The 19,432-nt window shown below is 38.8% G+C and overlaps 1 protein-coding gene across 2 annotated transcripts in view; it reads left to right on the top strand.

Annotated features, from left to right (window-relative positions):
• The window catches only part of ash1l (ash1 (absent, small, or homeotic)-like (Drosophila)), an 85,061-nt gene that overhangs the window by 50,388 nt on the left and 15,241 nt on the right, over nt 1-19,432 (top strand). For both annotated transcript variants that reach the window (XM_061982748.1, XM_061982747.2), the window contains exons 5-17: nt 1,908-2,559; nt 2,644-2,814; nt 2,926-3,020; nt 4,403-4,476; nt 4,591-4,636; nt 5,048-5,156; nt 5,348-5,554; nt 5,644-5,790; nt 8,551-8,659; nt 12,274-12,423; nt 16,779-16,846; nt 17,768-17,934; nt 18,085-18,237. In XM_061982748.1, coding sequence (XP_061838732.1) covers nt 1,908-2,559; nt 2,644-2,814; nt 2,926-3,020; nt 4,403-4,476; nt 4,591-4,636; nt 5,048-5,156; nt 5,348-5,554; nt 5,644-5,790; nt 8,551-8,659; nt 12,274-12,423; nt 16,779-16,846; nt 17,768-17,934; nt 18,085-18,237 — 2,148 coding nt within the window. The remainder of the gene's footprint in view (nt 1-1,907; nt 2,560-2,643; nt 2,815-2,925; nt 3,021-4,402; nt 4,477-4,590; nt 4,637-5,047; nt 5,157-5,347; nt 5,555-5,643; nt 5,791-8,550; nt 8,660-12,273; nt 12,424-16,778; nt 16,847-17,767; nt 17,935-18,084; nt 18,238-19,432) is intronic.

Below are 19,432 nucleotides of genomic sequence, written 5' to 3' on the forward strand. Positions count from 1 at the left end.
TGGTCACATTTTCAGTAGACCCATAGTAAATTCATAAAAGAACCACATTTCATGAATGTTTTTTGTGACCAACAAGTATGTGCTCCAATCACTCTATCACAAAAAAATAAGAGTTGTAGAAATTATTGGAAACTCAAGACAGCAATGACATTATGTTCTTTAAAAGTGTATGTAAACTTTTGACCACGACTGTATGTCCTATAAATCAAAAATAAGAAAAAATTAATTAGCCAAAAAATACTGAAAGATTTTTTTTTTTTCTCACCATCTAAAATTCCTAAAGTCATGCTGCAACGTGGTCCTCCAGGCGAGGACATGTGTGTACACTTCTACCCTACCTAAAAGCGCAACTTGCTAAACTGAGACTCAAAAAGTAGTAGTACATTCAAGTATTACTTTATAAGTATGATGTCAAATCCCTGCATTAACTGACACGCTTTAAAAACAAAGTTGCTTGTCTGTAGGAGACATACTCCCAGGCATGATATATTGTGTGAATAGTGTTCTTCTTTGGCTTGTCAAAGCTGACAGCTTACTCACTGAAGCCGCTTACTGAAGGAGGGTTTTATGAGGCTGACCACAGGGCTGGATGACCAGCTCGCAAAGATATTATAGCGGTGCACACATAGGCCTGGCTTACATGGGCATACATACAGGGAGGGGTAGGTTGCTTTTAAAACAGAAGAATAACTAAAAGAGGCCCTTATTGGATACCAAACTATCCGCTTGGGTTCACTTTTGGTCAACAATTGTCAGTGTTGGGACTCGCGTTAGTTTCGGCGGTAACTAGTAATCTAACGCGAAATTTTTTATATTTAGTAACTCAGTTACCGTTACTACATGATGCGTTACTGCGTTATTTTACGTTATTTTTTATGTAGTATCGGCTAGAAACAGAAGATCTGAGTGTGTTTTATTGGAGCGCTGCGGTGTCAAGGAAAAGAAAAGGCGTGCTTTGTGGGGGTGGGAGGGGCTCCCAGACCGTAGTTGAGGGGCGCAGGGGAGACGTTCTTCCAGGACCCATGTACTTCAGGGCTAACAACCTTCACTTTACCCGGAAGTGGGTCTTTACAGCTGAGGGTGAATGACGAGGCCGGCGGTTGGTTGCAACTTTGTGACTTTATTGGACGCAGCCATCCACCAAGCTAGAGCACCTGCACGCACTCACTGTCGCCGTTCCCTCACCTCTCTCGCCCAATCACTCACTGACGTCACTCACCTCACATGCTGTCATATATTAAAGGGCCACACACACACACATACGCTATTCTCATAACTAACAAGACATCATGGTGAAGCCAGAAGTCGAGTTTCTTAACATGGAGACATTCTCAATACTTTACTTTTGTCGAGCACAAAGAAAATAACATTTTAGTTAAATGTAATTTGTGTCTTGGATCAAAGATCCTATCTACTTAAAGTTAAAGTGCCATTATGTTGCAGCTATTTTAAAATAGTTTTGTCAATTTGTTCTGGCCTGAAATAAATTGGCCCTTTGAAACATATCTTTGTCTTTGTGTGTTGTATGTAGACCACATTGCTTTCTGACTTCAGTGATGCAAATGCATGTCAAGTTGATCAACAGATTGTGTTATTCTCCAGTGCAATAACAGTACTGAAATGAAGGCTAAAAGGGTATTAATGGGAGCCTTAAAAAAAAAAGAAGAAGTACCGGTAACTAAATAGTTACTTTTCACAGTAACGCATTACTTTTTGGTGTAAGTAACTGAGTTACTTTTGAAATAAAGTAACTACCGTAGTAACTGTAACTAGTTACTGGTTTTCAGTAACTAACCCAACACTGAAAATTGTAAAGTCCAACAAGTTTATCAGCCCTTTTGTTTCTTTTCAGAATCATTTAATAAAATGTTTGCTAAACCCAATGTTTGTCCTCTGTTTTAAAAAAGAGACCCCAAGTGTTCCGACAAGAAATGCTGTCCCGTCAACATCGGAAGGACCTGAAGGATCTGCGCACCGTCGGCAGCAGCTACATCACCCGTCGTCTGTGTTTTACTCTCATGGCTCAGCATCCTCTGCCTGCGTTTTCCCATCCCAGGACTGTTGCTCCGATGCTTCCCTGCCCCACCAGTCACATCGGGCGCAGCCATCCAAGCACAGCCTCCACCATGTAAACAAAATCCTGCGGGCTAAGAAGCTACAGAGGCAAGCTCGTACAGGAAACAATATGGTGAAAAAAAGGGGCCCTGGGCGTCCCAGGAAACACCCATTACCCTCACCAACACCGTCTCCACCGCCTACTGTTGAAATAAATCAAACACGGCACAGAGTGGGAGATCGGCCAGCTGGGGCCAATGTGTGGGATGGAGATACTGTGAAAGATACCATAGAGTCAGTTGTCAAAGACCAGCAAAGCAAAGGTCAGAAAAGAAAACACTGGGAGAAAGATGATGGTGAGGAAGAGGAAGAGGAAGGGGAGGTAGAAGACACTATGGAGCAATTGGCAGAAAGAGAACCAAACTTAAGCAACCTGGTGGCAAGGTCAAGACCAGGATCTGGAATGGGATGGCTTGCCCAGGAGGATATCAGTCACTTCCAGAGGTACATATATCTGCTGTATATTTGAGTGTAAAATAATGTATATATACAGTACAAACATGTATTCAATCATGATTGTGTCTTTAGCTCATTGGAGAATAAGGCAGATGGCCACCCTGTTGAAAGCCAAGACACTAACTCCAAGGAACAAACTTCAGCAATCCCCATTACCTCCCAACGAGAGAAGAGACCAGCCAGACCTCCAAAGAAAAAGTTCCAGAAGGCTGGACTTTACTCTGATGTGTATAAGACTGAAGAGTAAGTCCTTAAGATAGTTCGAAACCACTTATTTGGACCACAAGTTCTTTTGTGTCTCTATTGCTTGTGAAAGACCTGTACATTTGACAGTTTTTGTGCTGTTGTTTGTAGCCCACGCAGTCAGCTCCTGCAGCTAAAGAAAGAGAAGTTAGAGTACATACCTGGGGAACACGAGTATGGCTTGTTTCCAGCACCCATTCATGTTGGTGAGTCTCAGAGCTGGTCTGTTTGCCATTTGCCCATGCCAACGGCCTAACATTGCATTAAAACACCATTAAACACAACCAGCATGAGCACAGATGCTTTGCAATGACAAAAAAATACGTTCCCAAAAGAGTTTTGTCTAAACCGGCCATGAAATGCGCTTAAATTAATGATCTTTCAAACTTGACAACAAACATCAAAGCTTATGTGGTCATACTATGATTTTTGATCGACATTTAAAACACTTCCCTGTGGTCTACATAGTATGTAATGGTGGTGGTTTGGTCACAATTTTGCATACATTTTGCTTTACAGACCATCTTTAAGCCGCTTTCTGAATGTCTCTGAAAACGAGCCATTTTGAAAAGCGGGTCCTATTAGAACTCCTCTACACCTCGCCCCCTCTAGCTAACTGCATTTGCGTCTCGCCCGCTCCAGCCATGTTGTAGTTTTAGCAGTACATGTCTGTACCAACACATTAAGTTACAACCATACACTACTTTACACATGTAAGAGCCAGGGCCGTAACTCGGATTTGACAAATACTGAGCTCATAAATTGGTGGTCCAAGAAGAGCTTTGAAAGGCTGAAAGCATGGGTATCCCAGCACCGTATAAATAATATTACCTTGAGCAACACAATGAATTTCTAGAATAACAAATGCTTCCATTGTACAACTATCACATGTTATATTAGCTAACGTCTTTGGCATTTAGCATGATTTTGTAACGGTCCCCCTTTTTTATTAATATGCTGAAGTTTAGCGTATTAAACAATTTTAACATAATTAAAACACAAATTATAAACCTTCTTAAGCCGCAGGGTAAAAACTGTTAAAAAAATGTAGCAGGTTGCTGTCTGGAAAGTAACGTACAAAATAATAAAAATGGCAGACTTGCACAGAGCCCTACTGGAAAACCTCTTCAATGTATGGAGATATCAACTGACATTACAATGGCAAACCGCATCACAAATTACAAACTCCAAACGGCTCGTCTGGAATAAGGCAAAATGGTTTTATTAATATTTCCACCACGCCTCCATGGTTTGAAATCAGATTTTTGTTAGTTATGGGCATCCCAAATACACAAAAACAGGTGCCAACAGGTAAGAAAAGTGTTTTGTTTTTTTTACACAATATGACCCTTTAAGCAAAGCTCAGTACTATGTAGTTGTCAACAAGATGGACTTGCGAAAAGTAACTATTTGACATCACAACTTTTTTGTTAACTACAACTTGCTGGCTTTTTTGCTGACAGTATGGTTGTTTAAAAAAATAAGATCTGTTTGCATGTCCTATCAACAACAGAACAGAAACACTTTCACATGTAGGTTTTTTTGTTGTTGTTTTTTTTACAATTTTCTGCTCTATTTGATACTTCAGGAAAGTACCTGAGACAGAAACGCATTGATTTCCAGTTGCCTTACGACATCCTCTGGCTGTGGAAACATGATCAGGTGATCAATAATATTGTGGACCACAGTTTTCATTTGTTGTTACTTTTCTACTCGTTTCTGTTCCTTCAATAAGTGGCTCTTTTTCTCATTAAGCTGTTTTTTTTATTTTTTCAGCTATACAAAAGGCCTGATGTCCCCCTTTATAAAAAAATAAGATCAAGTAAGTGTGTATGTTTGTTATTCTAACCAGAATGTAACTTGTATAGCATATACTGCTTGCCGTGCATGTTGATTTTATAAAAAGTAACCTATAGTCGAGTCACTGATGCTTTAGTGCAGGGGGCTGCGATCAGGTCAACCTGCGAGCTGCCTTTTGCCCACCACAGTCTAGTGGTCAATGTGACGGGTGTCCAAGCAGGCATCGTGGGTTCAGTCTTCAACTCAGTGACTGTGGGTGTGAATAGTAGTCTGTCTCTTTATGTGTCCTCCAATTGACTGGCAGCTGGTCCAAAGTCGGCTTGGATAGGCTTCAGCCCCTGGCTGTAGGATAAGCGGTGGAAAAAATGGATAGTGTTTGATGTTGACTGATCACACTAACGTCAGTGTACAATTGTGCCATCTTGTTTCACAGATGTATACGTTGATGTAAAGCCTCTCTCTGGTTATGAAACAACTACATGTAGCTGTCGAGCTCCTGAGAACACAAATGAAAAAGGTTGTCTGGATGACTGCCTGAATAGGTAATGTGACAGTGATTTTTAAGTACCGTACTTTTCCCAAAATGCCTTCAAATAATTAGTATTCAAAGCGAGACACTGTTATGCTAAAACTTTGTTTCGATAAATAAATATATCATATTGCCAACACAGTTGTCTTCCACACGTGTAGTTGGTTTGATGTGAAATGTCTTCCCATCGACCGATTTCACCAGGATGAGTTTTGCTGAATGCCCTCCCAGCACTTGTCCATGTCATGAGCAGTGTGATAACCAGCACATCCAGAGGCACGAGTGGGTGCAATGTCTGGAGCGATTCCGTGCTGAGGGCAAGGGCTGGGGCATCCGTACCAAGGAGAGTCTCCGTTCAGGGCAGTTCATTATTGAGTACCTGGGAGAAGTGGTCAGCGAGCATGAGTTTCGGTGAGACGCTCTGGCTGCTCTGTAAAATAAGTATGTTTAATTGCACTCCTCCTTCTCTTCATCCCTCTATTTTTTTGATCATGTTGCAGGAGTCGTATGATGCAGCAGTACTTTGCTCATAGCGGCCACTACTGTCTCAACCTGGATAGTGGCATGGTTATTGACAGCTACAGAATGGGCAATGAGGCACGCTTCATAAACCACAGCTGTGATCCCAACTGTGAGATGCAGAAGTGGTGAGTACTGTTTAATCAGATATTTTTTATGGATTTTCCACAAATTCAAGTACAAGTAGAAATGTTTACAGGACGTTTGGAAGTAAAATATGTTAGAACATCTTCAAAACCTACCTTTAGGAGCCTTGTGATGCCTTTGGGTACTGATTGATGGGGCGGTATAGCTCGATTGGTAAAGTGGCTGTACCAGCAACTTGAGGGTTCCAGGTTCGATCCCCGCTTCGGCCAACCTAGTCACTGCCGTTGTGTCCTTGGGCAAGACACTTTACCCACCTGCTCCCAGTGCCACTCACACTGGTTTAAATGTAACTTAGATATTGGGTTTCCCAATGCAAAGCGCTTTGAGTCACTAGAGAAAAGCGCTATATAAATATAATTCACTTCACTTCACATTGCTGCACTATTGCATACTTTGTGTCGTTGATGAAAACACTATTCCCTTTAATTTGCAGAAAAGTACGTTAGTCTGTACTAGGCCTGTAATGATATAAACATTTCATATAACGGTTATCATTATTACCCCGCTATTGTTGAATGTGCTCAAAAAGTACACACACTGAAATCGTTTAACTAAATTTTATTTATAAATGAGATAAAATACAATAAATATACAGTACACACAATATACTTTCTTGGCAGAAGTAACATTAAATATAGCCCTGGATTTTTAAGAGCCATGTTATTTTATTTAAGTATTTAAATATGTTTATCTTCTTCTGTTTTAATCTGTAAATAATGTAGAGTGTTTTTTTTTAACACTTCCTGTTGTAGACATCTTCATGTCATATTCCTCTGAGTATATATCGATCAATGTGTTCTAAGAGAGCACAACCTGTATGTTCAATGTGCAGAATTTAATAACTTAGTTGCTCAGACAGCAATGTTTGTTTTTTTTACAAAAGTTCAGATTGGAGTTGGTCATTTCTTAATGGGCAAAGAAGTTAATGTCCCTTGTATTCATTATAGCGTTTGGCGAGTTAGCGCTAGTATGTCAGTGAGTTTATCAAAGTGCAGTTATCAATTACGGTTTTACCATAATGTTAATTTATTACGGTAGTACTAACCGTTTATCATCAATACCGTTTATTGTTACATCCTTACTCTGGACTATCATAAAATGTATATAAAATGTATATTTTATAAATATAATACTGCAAGAGAAGGGCTCCTTGAAAGGTGCTGTTTACAGTGAGCAAAATAATCTCCTCACAAAATTATTATAGAAAGTTTTGAGAGAGAATTAAAAAAAACTCAGAAAAGATAACATTGATTATGAAGTCCAGGGTATCCCAACTCTCGATTCTTGAACATTTTTAAGGAAGGTGAATCGTTTTTTTTCGACACCCCTATTTCTTATTACTGACTAAAAAAATACAGAGATGTTCTTTTCAATCTTTTTTAATTCAAAGTTGAAAAAAGAAACAAAGTTTGTTGTCAAAATACGGTTGTTGATATTTTTCTACCCAATAGAGTGTTATTCAATTGTTATACATATATATATGTTATGTATTAAAACCGGCTTCTTTTAGAATGTCCTCTACTTATTCAACAGCTAGATTTTGATTCAATCCAATTCCAAATTATTCATCCAACAGTAATTGAAAAATAAAAAAAATTGTAACTTTCATTTTAAAATTGGTATCTTTGTTTTGAACACGCGCCCCTGCCGCCAACTTTATCTTTTTCTCTTGCACATTTAAAGTTAAGAAGGGCTGCAGTATGGAAGTATTATTGTCGCAAAATTATTTGAAAACGCTTATCTCAATTTGTGCGTGTGTAATCCAATTCATGTGCGTACAGTACCATCGGTGTGATTGAAATACAAATATTTTTTTACACACAGACAATAATACGGACAGACTACTTAAAACACACACACGCGGATCAGATTACACACGCAGATTGATATACAAACACACACATTAGTACACACGTGAATTGGATTACATGTGCACAGATTAAGATACACGTGTGGAAATAGTTTTGCTACAACAATACTTGCATACTGCAGCATTAGCACTCCATGTAGAGAAATCCTGCACAGATAATCAATTAAAGTGTACAGTACAGCTAGGATAGGCTCCAGCCCCCCCACACCTCCAGATTTATCTTAGAAGGTGCAAGACAAATCTGTTTTCCAATTAAATTGTCTGCTTGTCCTAATCAGACTTCTAAAAAGTAAAAAAAAAAAAAAAACGGTCATCATTCTTCTGCAAGAAGTCCCATAATTACACAAGTTTATATCACTACAGACATTTTGTTTCAATGTGGCACAGCTGTGTTGCTTGACTATTAAAGCTGAACTCTTCATGTTTAGTTGTGAACAATACATTACCTCAGAAATTGCACTCTCACTTGGACCATCCTATGATCTGAGGCAATGGTTGCATGTTGGTGTGCATGTGAGTAACCAAGAGTGACTTAACTAAACTACCGGTTAAAGCCTCCAGAGCGATGTCGGACTATGAGCTCCTAAAGGTCATCCAGCCTCTCGCTGGACTTCAGTTACAACTGTGGAGTCCGAACATTTATTTTCTTCCTTTTGACCCGATTCATTTTCATTCTAAGAGTTGTGTTTGAAACACAGAAACAAAGCCTTCTATAGACAAAATGCCACTGTTAGTTTACATTTGCTTAAACAGGCAACTTCTTGGTATATTAGCTGTACTAATGTATGAATTGTCCTTGAGCTTCATATGTTCTGCAATTATGTCAGTATTCATGAAGGATGTGAACAAACCGAGTCTTTATGACTTCCAGGTCAGTTAATGGGGTGTACAGAATTGGTCTGTTTGCGCTCAAGGACATCAGCAGCGGAACCGAGCTCACCTATGACTACAATTTTCATTCCTTCAACACAGAAGAGCAGGTAAAACACCACTTTGCTTTTTACACATATTTTGACATTTAAAGCGATTGAGTTTTTTCATTTTATGTTGCCATTTTTGTCTTGGCTACTACTAATCATTTATATTTATTAGGGCTGTCAATTGCGATTATTAATGCAGTTTTTTCTGCTTACTTTGTTGGAGATACTTTTTACATTTTAATATTGCAGGGGCAGACAATTATGCTTGCTTTAAATAAATGATTTGAGATTAGTTTGTTTTGAACATGCACACATTGTAACTTTGGAGCATATCTCAGGCGAAGGGTAAATGACGCCTCTGAGTGTTTGTCACATAAACAGTTTGGCTAACAAACAGTTAGCAAAATTAGGCGAATATTATTGTCTTTTTTATTAATGAATATCTGTGAACAAAGTAATATGAAACACACAACTCTGGTCAATGAGACAAATATTTAACAGGAAAAAAAGAACATTTGGTACTAATCACTAGTAAATGTGTTAACTTCCCATGTTCAATCAATACACACTACTGACAAAAGCCAGGGCAGTTAGGCCCTCAGGTGAAACTACAGAATGAAGCAAAACACACCCCCACTTCTGCAGTCAACTTTATTAATTCATCCATTATTCATGTATTTCTAGCATTTTATAAATGACATGCCACATACCAGCATTGGTAAGAAGAGAGAATAGAGTAACACGACCATCACATGTTATCCTCGTATAGTGGCCAGATCTATGCAAATGTTTTGACATCCTACTCAGTAGCCTAGTGGTTAGAGTGTCCGCCCTGAGATCGGTAGGTTGTGAGTTCAAACCCCGGCCGAGTCATACCAAAGACTATAAAAATGGGACCCATTGCCTCCCTGCTTGGCACTCAGCATCAAGGGTTGGAATTGGGGGTGCGGCCACTGCTTCTGCTCACTGCTCCCCCTCACCTCCCAAAGGGTGATGGGTCAAATGCAGAGAATAATTTCGCCACACCGAGTGTGTGTGTGACAATCATTGGTACTTTAACTTTTAACATTGCTTGTGTTACAGTCCCAGTCTGTTCCACAATTTAACTCAACATACAGACACAAAAACTTATATCGGTGGTTTACATTGGTAACGTAAAATTTCTATATCCCCTCAGACTATGAATCTCTTTCTTTCTGTGAAAACCTTTGGAATGTTAGTTGGCAATAAGTATTTCAAAAATTGTACTGCATGTAATGTAACCATGTAATGGACTATTATTAGCTTTGGCTGAATAAAAAGATGATTTGTGTGTTCTAGGTATTAAACCTTCTGTATGATTTATACTGTACGTCCGGTCTTAGCAATATAACCAGTCGGTTTTTAGAATATTGATAATTATTTCCGCACACTTCAGCACAGTAGGTGAAGTAGGGAAGTACCAGGGAGAAGTATACTGAACAAAAATATAAGCGCACCACTTTTGTTTTTACTCAAATTTTTCTTGAACTTCAATATGTAAAACCTTTACTATATACACAAAATACCTACTGTATTTTTCGGACTATAAGTCGCACTTAAAATCCTTTCATTTTCTCAAAAATCGACAGTGCGCCTTATAAACTGGTGCGCCTAATGTATGGAATAATTCTGGTTGTGCTTACCGACCTTAAAGCTATTTTATTTTGTACATGGTGTAATGATAAGTGTGACCAGTAGATGGAAGCCACACATAAAAGATACGTGTAGACTGCAAGGTGAGGCCAGTAAACAACACCAAAACTTTAAATGTTCCATTAAGAACATTACACACAGCGCTCAAAAATCTGTCAAAATGTTTTAGTACGACTTTGGTAAGCTATGAAGCCACACCGCTTGATGGATTGTGGGACATTACGGCTACTGTAGTCAGACGAACTGTGCTTCAACATACAAGTATTATCATGGTGTGTGTATAAGAACCGCAAAATGGCACCCATTAGCAGACATATTATCTGGTGTTTTGTCTTGCAATATTATGCAAACATAACTTTTCTTACCTTCTGGTGCCTGCTGATCTGTATTTGGGATCTGTATAAGTCCTTAAAAAAATGTGCACATGTCCACCATAGTAGTCCGTGGCAACATCATAGTCGATAAGTTTCTTCTTTTTCTCTATCTTCTTGTTATTCATCCTTCGCTCTTGCCATTTCTAATATAAAGTAGTGTAAAGTTCTAACTTATATCTGTCAGTAGACTCACTATGAAAGCACTAAAAACTACCGATGTAGTGGGTTTACATAATTGACCCATGAAACTTTAGTTATTAGAGAGTTCCGGTCGGACGGATTTTCACGGGACACATTTCCGGCGTTTTTGTTGCATTATTCATTGCATAATAATTTCGCCACACCTAGTGTGTGTGTGACAATCATTGGTACTTTAACTTTAACTTTTAACTTTATTAGTGAGCCACGGATGAGGAGATGCTGCTCCGTTAGTGACCGAGTGGTTACTCAGTGGCCTTGTGGTTAGAGTGTCCGCCCTGAGATCGGTAGGTCGTGAGTTAAAACCCCGGCCGAGTCATACCAAAGTCTATAAAAATGGGAGCAATTACCTCCCTGCTTGGCACTCAGCATCAAGTGTTGGAATTGGGGGTTGAATCACCAAAAATTAGTTCCAGGCGTGGCCACCGCTGCTGCTCACTGCTCTTCTCACCTCCCAACGGGGTGATCAAAGGTGATGGGTCAAATGCGGAGAATAATTTCGCTACACCTAGTGTGTTTGTGACAATCATTGGTACTTTTAACTTTTTTAACTTTTTTATTGATTTAAGTAAAGACTGAGTGTCATTAAAACAGTTAGCTCTATCTTTTGACACTTCTTTCACACCCGTCCTTGCACGCTACACCGCTACAACAAAGATGACGGGGAGAAGGCGCTGCCGTAGGTGAGCCACGTAAATAAGACCGCCCACAAAACGGCGCATCCTGAAGCGTCTGTCAGAAAGCGACTCAAAGATGATCTGTAAAACATATTCTATTCAACATTTTGACCAAAGAACCACCATTACATGTTATGTAGACCACAAAGGAATGTTTTCAATTTAGAAAAAAATCCTAATATGACCCGTTTGTGCGCCTTTTGTGTAAAAATAGACCTGAATAGACCCGCTCATCGGTAGTGCGCCTTTTAATCCGGTCCAAAAAATACGGTTCTCCTTTTCAAATATTGTTCACAAATGTGTCTAAATCTAGGTTAGTCAGCACTTCTTTACCAAGATAATCCATCCCACCTCACAGGTGTGGCGTATCAAGACACTGATTACACAGCATGGTTATTGCACAGGTGTACCTTAGGCTGCCCAAAACAGTTAAAAGATACCACAAAAGAGAGACAGTGCCACATTTTGCCCAATAAGCAACAATTGATCACTTAAATAATTCTAACACAAAATAATCCAAAAAACATCCCCTATTTTGAGCAGTCCAACAACACAATTGTACCAAAAGTGCAACATTCCGTGATAATTCACACTTAAAGCCAAACCCGTACACAAAGTGTAGTTAGTGTGTTTCAACATGTCTCACGCATCTCGACGTCATCGCATTTTTTAAAAATGATGGTTCAACACAAGTTGTAATTTAACTTTGACTGATCTTTTATTCATGTGACTGCTTTTTTGTGCTCCACAGCAAGTCTGTAAATGTGGCTCAGAGAGCTGCCGAGGTATCATCGGAGGAAAGAGCCAGCGTATCAATGGGCTGCCTGCAAAGACAGGTGGGACTCGGCGCCTGGGTAGACTCAAGGAGAAGCGAAAATCTAAACACCAGCTTAAAAAACGAGTGAGTGTTATTTTTCATTTTCAACGCTTTGAAGTGTTTACTTCTTTATCACATCTAAAAACTGTTTATATTGCCAAGGTTGGTTTCCTTTTTTTATTATTTTAAAAAAATTTGGACCTACAATTTACCGAAAACCTAAAATCTGTGAGAAAATATTTAGATTTGTTTTAGTGTACAAATGTCGAACTTGTGTAATGAACACTTCTTATAATTCAGATTGCATATACAAATATGTAATCTAAAGATCATGTGAGGGCTGCATGATTATGGCCAAAATAATAATGAAGTATTTTTAGCAATGTTTAAATCACGATTATTCATTATGTTACAGGGTTTCCGCAAGGCATTAAAAAGCATTTAAAGTCATTAAATGGATTTTTCAAAAATTAAAGGGGAACATTATCACCAGACCTTTGTAAGCGTCAATATATACCTTGATGTTGCAGAAAAAAGACCATATATTTTTTTAACCAGTTTCCGAACTCTAAATGGGTGAATTTTGGCGAATTAAACGCCTTTCTAATATTCGCTCATCGGGAAGCAATCCGCCATTTTCTCAAACACCGAGTCAAATCAGCTCTGTTATTTTCCGTTTTTTCGACTGTTTTCCGTACCTTGGAGACATCATGCCTCGTCGGTGTGTTGTCGGAGGGTGTAACAACACGAACAGGGACGGATTCAAGTTGCACCAGTGGCCCAAAGATGCGAAAGTGGCAAGAAATTGGACGTTTGTTCCGCACACTTTACCGACGAAAGCTATGCTACGACAGAGATGGCAAGAATGTGTGGATATCCTGCGACACTCAAAGCAGATGCATTTCCAACGATAAAGTCAAAGAAATCTGCCGCCAGACCCCCATTGAATCTGCCGGAGTGTGTGAGCAATTCAGGGACAAAGGGCCTCGGTAGCACGGCAAGCAATGGCGGCAGTTTGTTCCCGCAGATGAGCGAGCTAAACCCCCTGGATGTCTTGGCTCACACCGTCCCGAAAATGATCAAGAGAAGAATATCGACCCTAGCTTCCCTGGCCTGCTGACACGAGGGTATGTCTACAGAATATATTATTTGATGAAAATTGGGCTGTCTGCACTCTCAAAGTGCATGTTGTTGCCAAATGTATTTCATATGCTGTAAACCTAGTTCATAGTTGTTAGTTTCCTTTAATGCCAAACAAACACATACCAATCGTTGGTTAGAAGGCGATCGCCAAATTCGTCCTCGCTTTCTCCCGTGTCGCTGGCTGTCGTGTCGTTTTCGTCGGTTTCGCTTGCATACGGTTCAAACCGATATGGCTCAATAGCTTCAGTTTCTTCTTCAATTTTGTTTTCGCTACCTGCCTCCACACTACAACCATCCGTTTCAATACATTCGTAATCTGTTGAATCGCTTAAGCTGCTGAAATCCGAGTCTGAATCCGAGCTAATGTGGCTATAGCTTGCTGTTCTTTCCGCCATGTTTGTTTGTGTTGGCTTCACTATGTGACGTCACAGGAAAATGGACGGGTGTTTATAACAATGGTTAAAATCAGGCACTTTGAAGCTTTTTTTAGGGATATTGCGTGATGGGTAAAATTTTGAAAAAAACTTCGAAAAATATAATAAGCCACTAGGAACTGATTTTTAATGGTTTTAACCATTCTGAAATTGTGATAATGTTCCCCTTTAAGGCCTTAAAAGGCATTAAAAAGCATTGAAAACAAATTCTTGAGGCATTACAAAATGTAATACAATTGTAGAACTGGGCCGATCAATCAAACAATAGATGAAGATGAACATAATAACAATACAGTCATCAATAAATTGCTATGTCCATGTGTTTCCTTTCTTTGTCTCTGGCTTTCAAACTGGACACAAGAGGTCTTGTAAGTGGGAGCGACCACTGAGCAAAATCAAACGGCTACGGGGGCCCAAACTTTGACATTCTTTGGTCTCTGTACCCGTGTAGTCCTTAACTGTTACATCATGTTATGTTCATGAAAAAGCTGAGCTTGTTTTATACACGACTCCTTTATTTTAGTCATCTCCAGTTCAACACACGAACTAACTTGACTAACATTAGCAACTCACGTGATGTAGACACCTCACGTGACCTATGGTGGCCTAGGATGGACAACCAAGGCAATTCTCACAACAAACCAAAACTCTTTGTTCACTGACATTCCCACAGTAAATGTGTAAGAGTTCCTTCAGCTGCCTACACTTTATACACAACTTGCTATCTATTGTACTCATTTTAAACAACTAAAAGGGATTAAAATACAATCTATTTAAAATGTTTATTTGACTTAGCCTATTTTAATGCATATAAAGGGCTTATTGGCATTTTTTTTCCCAAATATCACTCCATGACATGTCTTTCTAAAATGTTTAAATCATTCATCCATTTCCAAATACATGCATCATTTGCATTCCTAGTATAATGTTCATTTATTATTCTATAAAACCTTTTAACTATTTAAAAAACTAATTATATCCTGATTAAAAAATATCCTCCAGTTTGTGGCTATTATAAGGCATATTTGAGAGTATATGAATTTTTACAGCATGACTTTAAAGAGATACATTTAAAAAAATGACTTATGGGTGTATTATATTGATCAACTAATTTAGAATTGGATGTTTATTTAGAGGGCTTAAAGGGGAACTGCACTTTTTGGGGATTTTGCTTATCATTCACAATCATTATGAAAGAAATGACGACCAAAATGACCACATTATAGGGTCTTTGGTGCTATTTGTTAGCATCAAGAAAATATTCTTAATAGTATTAATAAACTAGATGAATACATCTTTTGGAGGCTCAACAGCATACAGAAAGAATCTTGATACCACTAGCAAACATTGCTGAACAACAGGGACATCTATAGCTAAATGAGACAAAATATGAACTTGACACCATTAAAAAAAACTGCAGACATGAATTGTAGATGCGACTAATATTTTGTAGCAGGAAATCAACTGCAAATAAACGTATACTTTTTCTCATTAGCGTCACGATCACAGCAGCACGACACTGATTGTTAATGCCATTCAAATACGTTACTTACTGTGTCGAACATTGTTTTTCACGGATTAATGCCCAATTTGAGGACCCCGCAGATGGAAATACAATCTTTTCTTCTTTAAATTCTTGTCATTGTCAAAGGAAGTGAAGTCTTGGTGATGATGAATGTTTTTTATCTTTCAAAAAGTATTTTTCATAAGTGTATAGATCCACTCCATCCCATTTTAAATATTTTTTCACAAAAGCTTATATATTTGCCTCTAAACCTTTTAAAATACGCCCAAATCTTAATTGATGCAGGTAAATAAATAGTAGCCTGGAACTCTCAACCACCACTTGAAACCTGGAAGTGCCTCTCAGTCACGTGATTGCAACCCAGAAATAGAGAGCACGTCTCGCCAGAACATTATCAAGAAATGTTGGCACTTGATGGAAAAGTGTCTCCAGACTCTATTTAGCACGGTGGTTAGCTGTTAGTTCTGTTAGTGCAACTCAATGGAGACAAGCAGAGCAGCGTGTTGTGCAAACGTACAAGGGTGTAGGCTTGAGTTTAATATTAGGGTACACATACATGTGCATCTTTGCACCAGTTGTCCACTTGATGTCACTGTTGGCTCACCTTTTTCACTCCCTTTTGTTAACAAACACAGGTAATGCTTTGAGTAAAGACAAGCTTTTCCCCACCAATTAGGGCATATTGCACGTTAACTTTTGTTTTAAATGCGCCTGAAGCGCTTGCAAATGAGAAATCAGGTGACGACACAATGAAAAAAATAATAGTTAACTTTATGTATCATAAATCTGGTTTATTGACTGATTTTGACAATTGTAAGGCTTGTAGGCAGGCTAAATACTCTGCACTTTCGAGTTTGAGGTGAAATGGGCAGTGTGTGCCTTCATTTTCATACTCCATCCATCCATTTTCTACCGCTTGACCCTATTGGAGTTGGGGGGGAGGGGGCTGGAGCATATCCCAGCCGCACTCTGGTGGAAGGCAGGGTACACCCTGGACAAGCCGCCACCTCATGTCAGGGCCAAGACAGATAAACATCCATTCACACTCACATTCACACACTCCTTAGAGTTAATAAAAGGTTAAGGTTCTGTTCTATAGTAAGGCTATCCTTAATTAAAATCTACTGTTAGTCTATATAATGAGGTCATTCTTAATGTTGGTTACACATTTCTTTATCTGTAATAGTCTGTGGCCCACAGGTTGTATATAGCACATATTCATTTCTGTTGAAATACTAAATTTATTTTTTAGATGATCAGCAGCCTTGTTTGAATAATTTAGTGAAAATAATGACACAAATAAGCTTTTCTTGATTTTTGCTTTTTTTGATTTCCAGGAGGAGGAATCAAGTGACAGCAACAAGTTTTACCCTCATCTAATGAAACCCATGTCAAACAGAGAACGGTACTTGCACATACACACGATGCCCATTGTTGCAGATGCACGACAAAGTTGTTTTTTTAAATTAGACATTGAGTATGTCATACAATATTGTTGCCAATATTGGTACAACACTTGCTCACTGAATGTCAAATGTATAAAGATTTTCCTGTACATTCTTTTAAAAATAGTTTATACTTGCAAAAAGGAGTCTCTTTTAGCCTTATATAACGAACAGCTTAAATAACTAACAGTTATAGATATAAATATAGATATAAATCATATATATATATATATATATATATATATATATATATACACAGTATATGTATACGTTAGGTCAGGAAAAAATACAGAGGCTATTTCATCCCTACAAGCCTGTTTCGCAGGTATCCCTGCTCTTCAAACTCCCCTGAAGAGCAGGGAAACTGTTAGTTATATAAGGCTAAAAGAGACTCCTTTTTGCAAGTATAAACTGTATTTTTAAAAGAATGTACAGGTAAATCTTTATACATTTGACATTCAGTGAGCAAGTGTTGTTGCTCTTCAAACTCCCCTGAAGAGCAGGGAAACCTGCAAAACAGTCTTGCAGGGATGAAGTAGCCTGTGTTTTTTCCTGACTTTCAGGGGAGTTTGAAGAGCAGGGAAACCTCTGAAATAGGCTTCTAGGGATGAAATAGCCTCTGTGTTTTTTCCTGACCTAACGTATATTCCGCTCTACCCTGGTATTGAGCACTGTATAACGGATAAACCACAGTAACCTCGACTATATATATGTGTGTGTATATATATATATATATATTTAAGTTGTACAGGATTATATAATGTCTTACTTGTTTTACAATGCATCTTTAGGATAAAAACTAAGAAGTGCAAGTTTTAACTTACATAGATACCTAAAGAAAGAAAATGTAATTGTCTTCTACACTTCCCCTCAATCATTAGGAACTTTGTGCTGAAGCATCGAGTATTCCTCCTTAGAAACTGGGAAAAAATGAGGGAGAAACAGGAGTCTCTCAAACGAGAGGGTGAGCGAGAGAGAGACTCTAGCAGCCTGTCCATCTATACCCGCTGGGGAGGAGTCATCCGTGATGACGGCAACATTAAGTCAGGTAAATGTGCAAAGAATTGTTAAAAAATGTATAAATATTTTTGTACTTTTCTACTTCATATGTGACTTTCATTGTATGTAGATGTAATATAACCATAAAGCTCACAGAACTTGGCAAACTCCTTCCTAACATTCATGTCCTGTTTTTCAGATGTTTTCCTCACACAATTTTCAGCCCTGCAGACAGCACGGTCAGTGCGCACGCGGAGGCTCGCTGCTGCTGAAGAAAACACAGAAGTCACACGCACTGCTCGACTTGCACACATCTTCAAAGAGATTTCTGACATGATTACCAGCTACAAAGGTGAGTAACTATGTTTGGGATATTTTGAAGAATATTGTTTGAAGAAGCTGGTTGTTGACAGAGTGCTGCATATTCATAGAAAGTTGAGTAGAAAGCAAGAGTCTGGAAGGGAAAGTTTCACTTGCAAACGTGATAACCGCACCTTTTTGGGTATTGTCAAACGAAATCCATTCAAAAATTTGGAAAAGGAGCCATTACACACAGACCAATCCTAGACATGGGCTACAAATGTCACACTACTCATGTCAAGCCACTCCTGAACCAGAAACAACGCCAGATAAGTGTCTTACCTGGACTGTGGAGAAAAAGAACTAGTCTGGAGGAAGAGGGACAGAATCCATGTTGCTTGAATTTATTGTGAAGTTTCCACAGTCAGCGATGATTTGGGCTGCCATATCATCTGCTGGTTTTAGTCCGGTATGTTTTCTGAAGTCCACAGTCAACGCAGCCATCACCAAGGAAATTTTAGAGCACTTCTTGTTTTCTTCTGCTTCTGGAAATGCTGATTAAATTTTCCAGCAGGACTTGACACCAACCCACACTGCCAAAGATACCGAAAGCTGGTTCAATGACTATTTTGTTACTCTGCTTGATTGCCCAGCAAACTTGCCTAACCTGAACCCCATTTAAAAAGGGGTTATATGGGTCAAGAGGAAGATGACAGACACCAGACCCAACAATACCAATGCCCTGAAGTCCACTATCAAAGCAACTGGGGCTTCTATTACACCTGAGCAGTGCCACAGGCTAATCGCCTCTATGCCACGCAGCAATGATTCCATAATTCATGCTAAAGCAGGCCCATCCATGTATTGAGTGCAAAGCTTTTCCAAAATGATCGATTCTTTGATGCATCACGATTGGGACGTGGACGATTAGAAATCTGCTATTAATGTACGTTAATTAATACAGACTGTTTTGAAATGCGTATTTAGCACAGAACAACACCAATAGAGGAGCCGAAGAGAAGCCATGCTAACCGCTAAGCTAGAATGCAAAGTAGTGAAATAACAAAATAACCAATGCCTTGTACTGTATACTTCAACAGATGTCTAACTGGAACCGCCTTACAGTAGAGATTAACCAGCTAACAGGGTTTATATATTGATTAAAAAATTGAAAAAGTCATGGAATTTTCCATAACCCTGTAAAGGTTATGGAAAATAATATATTTTTGAAGCTTTGGAAAAGTCAT

The sequence above is a fragment of the Nerophis lumbriciformis genome, linkage group LG21 (assembly GCF_033978685.3).
Source record: "Nerophis lumbriciformis linkage group LG21, RoL_Nlum_v2.1, whole genome shotgun sequence".
NCBI classification, from domain to species: Eukaryota; Metazoa; Chordata; class Actinopteri; order Syngnathiformes; family Syngnathidae; genus Nerophis; species Nerophis lumbriciformis.